The sequence below is a fragment of the Engraulis encrasicolus genome, chromosome 11 (genome assembly GCF_034702125.1).
Source record: "Engraulis encrasicolus isolate BLACKSEA-1 chromosome 11, IST_EnEncr_1.0, whole genome shotgun sequence".
NCBI classification, from domain to species: Eukaryota; Metazoa; Chordata; class Actinopteri; order Clupeiformes; family Engraulidae; genus Engraulis; species Engraulis encrasicolus.
Genome location: NC_085867.1, coordinates 10,483,704 through 10,488,703, shown reverse-complemented (window position 1 = coordinate 10,488,703; position 5,000 = coordinate 10,483,704). Strand labels below are relative to the sequence as shown.

The 5,000-nt window shown below is 44.3% G+C and overlaps 1 protein-coding gene across 1 annotated transcript in view; it reads left to right on the top strand.

Moving 5' to 3' along the window:
• Positions 1 to 5,000, top strand: part of il11ra (interleukin 11 receptor subunit alpha) — an 80,320-nt gene that overhangs the window by 39,185 nt on the left and 36,135 nt on the right. The window contains exon 2 of the mRNA XM_063209853.1: positions 4,759 to 4,855. Coding sequence (XP_063065923.1) covers positions 4,759 to 4,855 — 97 coding nt within the window. The remainder of the gene's footprint in view (positions 1 to 4,758; positions 4,856 to 5,000) is intronic.

Genomic DNA, 5,000 nt, shown 5'->3' with positions numbered 1-5,000 from the left:
GCATTTGTGTGCGTGTCTGCCCTCTACCCAGGATCCACTCCGGCCCATACATGGAACAGTTCATCAGGTCCCACGTCACTACTTTCACCCTCGTTGGCTTTTATGGTGTTTACTCTCTCTGTCCCACCCCACTTCCTCCCAGGGTCTGGGTGTGTATTCTGTGTTGTCATGATGCATGTCACATCAAACTCTGGGCTAAGCGCGGGTTGGCCCGCGGAAGCAGGTTTTGTACAGTTTTATTGGGGATGGATAATTGGGATACTTGTCTGCATCCTTACAAATCTGTATCCTGTGTGGCTTTGACCTTAATGTCAATAGTCAATACCTGCCAGTGTCCATGGTCAATAGTTGTCTGGATAATACCCTAAAGCATTCAGCTGATTATGATTCGTAGCCTGTCAGTACAGAAGGGGTCGCTGGCGTGTCTTTTCACTTTGCTGAAAATACTCAACTACATCTTAACAACATTGCTATGACATTACAGAGAGCCTTAAGTAACAGATTAAAGATGGCCTCTCAACGTCATTTGATTAATATTGCTGTGTTCCCCATTGTTATTGAATGTGTTACGCGTTGGTCCTGTTTTTAAAAACGTTCTGGTTGCTTTGTTTCAAGCCGTTTTTGCAAGCCAGCAATGTGGCTTGTGGAGAAACGAGAGGGTGTTCCGTGTTTCTTTTGGAAATGCGTCTCTGATTGGCTCACTCTTCCTGCTCTCGTGGAAATGCGTCTCTGATTGGCTCAGTCCTCCTGTTCTTGGATAGAATGTAATGGGAAACAGAGTCGCCACTTCTCCGGGTGGTACTGCACTATAGGGGCGCCAACGGAGGCGTGCATGCTCCATTCAGGGCTGTGCTCTTTCGACAGCGACCCCTAGGCGAGCTGCAGGCACGGAGCAACCAGAGTGGGCTTGCTGTATGGATGAGGCTTTGTGCTGTGTGTGTACCTGAGAGTAGCAACCAGCTGATAGCTAAGCTAAGCTAGATTTCGGGCCACCAGACGTTGCTTGTATTGAAAACAAGCAGAAAAAAAATACTCGACATGTTTTTAGAAAAATGGGTCGACATACACCTTTGTGGGCAACGCCTTCTTTCGACGTGACAAAACACAGAAAGGCTTTCGTGATTCGCTCGTTTCTCTGCATTATTTATGTAAATTGGGAAACACCGGGAAACACAGCCAGGCGAGGTGACGCACCGCTATGAGAGCCTTGCAAGTGAGTTTAACTTGGGGTGACCGTCCGATCTTCAAAAGGAGTGAGTAAAACTGTGTTTTATCGGAAGTTGGCCTTTAAGGCATGGCCATTACCATTTTGGTGACCGTAAGGTTAAAACATAGGCTCTGCACTAAGGGGTTAATGTCAGTAGTCAATACCTGTCAGTGTCAATGGTCAATTAGCTGTCTGGATAGTACCCTAAACATTCTCCCGATTGTGAGTATTAAATGCATGGGTGCAGACAGTTTTCTTTACAGGTCTGCAGAGTTTGGAACGTTTGGAATGGTTTAATATCTGAGTTGGATGGGTCCCCAAACCAAGGTTTTAGACTTAATTATTGATTTTTTTTTAAAGTGCAGGTCTGTTTGAAGACTCAATTGGAAAATGGTCTGTAGACATAATTGCAGGTAGAGTCTGCAGGCTTGTAGAGATGATGATGATGGATGGATGGATGGATGAATTCTCAAAGCAAATCTTAACACTTGATTGTGGAATGGATTCTGAAGCCAAGAGCGGAGCTATACAGGAGGGGCGAGCAGGGCATTTTGTTCCTGGGCCCAGGGTCCTCCTGTATTGGTGGTGGGGGTCCTATTGGCTGGCCCTATCAGTGTTTTGCCCTGGGGCCCTGTGTACAATTGTTCCACCTCTGTCTGTAGCGCAGGTTTGTAAATGTTGTTGTAGGAGCCTTAATTTAAGGCAGGCTTACAGAGTCCGTGATGTATTCTAAATCTACTCCTAAATCTAAACCTTCTCTGTTGACTTAATTGTGGGTCAGGAATTGGGTGCATGCAAATCTTTACTGTAGACCTGATTGTGTATCTTGATGGATTCTTAAGTACAGGTCTTTATTATTATTAACTTATTTGTAGTAGGAGTCAGGTTTGCAAAGTTGATGGTAAATGGTAAATGGTAAATGGTAAATTCTTAATTTTTTTTCTGTGGTTTTTATTTTTTCCCTCCCTACCTGTTTTATATGTGTCTTGAAATATCCATGTGGGCATTATGTGTATTTATCTAAGCAACTTGACACCTTAATTTCCACCCAGGAATCAAGAAAGTTACTCTACTCTCTATTCCTCTCTAAAATATATCAATCTGTAGACTAGAACTGTTGATGGGTTCCTCGGGCAGGTGAGTAGAGCTCTAGACTTGATGGTGGATCAGGGGTCCTTACAGCAGGGCTGTTGAGCTTGACATTGATGAATGAGCCTCGGAGGTTCTGGCCGCTGGTTTGTGAATTCTCGTTCGCCCGTGCCCAGATGACTCCTGTGTTTTGGAATGTTCTTTTTCTTTTGTTTCACTCAGAGTCTCTCTCTTTCTTTCTCTCTTTCTCTCTCTCTCTCGTTCCAATTGAAATATTAAATCTTATCTGTCCTGCTGCTGTCAGGTGTGTAGATGAGAGAGAGAGAAAGAGAGAGAGACAGAGAGACAGAGAGAGACAGAGAGAGAGAATCAACTCCAGCTGAGATTAATCTTCAACTCTTTTCCCCTAAAAGTGATTGGAAATGCTTCAGCCGTATTTTCCAACCACATTTCCCTCACTCTCATATAACCGTTTCTCTTTGTGTGGAAATGTGTTAACTAAAACTAATGAAGCTCATTGTGGATGCTCATATTCAAGTTAAGCGTGTGACTTCAACAGAGCCGTGCAATCCCATGATGCATCAGCTTGGGCTTTGGGGCTTTACGGGTGGCCGCTCCAAGTACGCGGTTTATTCACTGACCCAGATAAGTCGAGGCAAATTATGTGGTAAACCTCCTAATAGCAGAGGTCCATGGTTTTGTTTAAGTTTGGGGGAAACGGCCATGAGGCCCCCTCTGTTAGTAGGTTTACCGCTTGCATTATTAAGGCTAGCATACCAAGCGAAATGACTTGACCGGCTTTTTTGGAGAATGCCTTTAATGAATTTTGCTCATACCGTTGTTAAGCTTATGTACTTTTATTTTGCAATGTGTGTTTGTGAGTTTCCTGTTGTCCATTTTTGCAAACAGTGAACCACTTGAATCCTGTTAATGCCAACTGAAGATGGTTCCTTATTATAATGATAAGTTGATAATAATAATAATGTTATATCATGTGAAATTTTTGTCGAAGTCGCGTCCTACTTAGTGGTGAGAAGTAGTGCTCATGTGTGCCGTGTAGGCCCCACAGCCTGTTGACTCTCCCACACCGCACCGCATATCTTCTGCTCCTCTGCTCTGTGGACATGTGGACATGGCAAGATAGCGCAGTGTTTGCTCTGATAGAAAAGCACTTAGCGTTTCCCCTCACCTGCAATAAAAAGTGCGTCTCGGTGTGTGTCTGCCACTATAAAGTAAGCATCACCTAGGCTGGCTATGGGCATATTCTGTGTACACACGGTCCGCATGAAATACCTTGTCCTCGTCCCATCAGGCTTGCTATCTCTTCGTTGCTGAGTAGCAGCATGTAGGATGGAAGACCTGTGACGATAGAATCCTGCAGTTATGGATGGATGTGTGTGTGTGTGTGTGTGTGTGTGTGTGAGTGTGCGTGTGCGTTTGTGTTTGTGTGTGCGTGCGTGTGTGTGTGTGTGTGTGTGTGTGTGTGTGTGTGTGTGTGTGTGTGTGTGTGTGTGTGTGAGTGTGCGTGTGCGTTTGTGTTTGTGTGTGCGTGCGTGTGTGATCAGTGGTCACTCATGCGTATGTGCATTTTAGTATACAAACAACAATAGTTGCGAGTTGTGAAGTGAAATGTCGTCATCAGGTCCTGATGAAAATGTCACAATCGATTCCACTGCATATGCACTGTACACAGCATGTTGTTTGTTTGCGTAGTGTACACACCTTTTAGTGAAGGTGACACTGCTGGAGTCTTGACAGTGTTGCCAGATTGGGCTGCTTGGGATGGCCGTCTGCGGGTAAAAACGGGAAAATCCGGCCATTTGGCGTTTTTTTTCTGGTTTTATGCCCATACAAATCAATGCAATTTGCTGAAATTGGGCGGAATTTAGAGCCTCTTGGCGGTTTTTGAGCACCTTTTGGGCAGGATTTGATCAGGCACATCTGGCAACACTGAGTCCTGAAGACACCACATTGGCTCTTCAGTTCCACCTAATTTAAACACGAGAAGATCTGAAGAAGTGGTCAGTAGTGTTTTACTGCACCGCTGCTCCTAAATGCTGGATCTCACTGACACTGACGGATCCTGTGTTGTTCTTCTCTTCTCTTCTCTTCTCTTCTCTTCTCTTCTCTTCTCTTCTCTTCTCTTCTCTTCTCTTCTCTTCTCTTCTCTTCTCTTCTCTTCTCTTCTCTTCTCTTCTCTTCTCTTCTCTTCTCTTCTCTACTCTACTCTACTCTACTCTTCTCCTCTCTTCTCTTCTCTTCTCTTCTCTTCTCTTCTCTTCTCTTCTCTTCTCTTCTCTTCTCTTCTCTTCTTCCTCTCTCTCTTTCCCCCTCTTCTCTTCTCTTCTCCTCTCCTCTCCTCTCCTCTGCTCTCCTCCCCTCTCCTCTCCTCTCCTCACCTCTCCCCTCTCCTGTCCTCTCCTGTTCTCTCCTCTCCTCACCTATCCTCATCTCCTATCCAGATGCCTGGACCAGTGTCATGCCCTGGCCGTCTAATAGTCATTGGGATCCTCTCACTGCTCGTTGTCCACCTCAGCTCAGCGGCATGGAGCAATGAAGGTGAGTTAAGAATCAAAATTCATTATGTCACAATTCAAAGTAGTTTATTAAAAATATAAATGTATTTATTTATTATTATTTTATTTTGATTTATTTACGTATCTTTTTTATTGTAACATTGTACGTTGTACATGATATTATACAG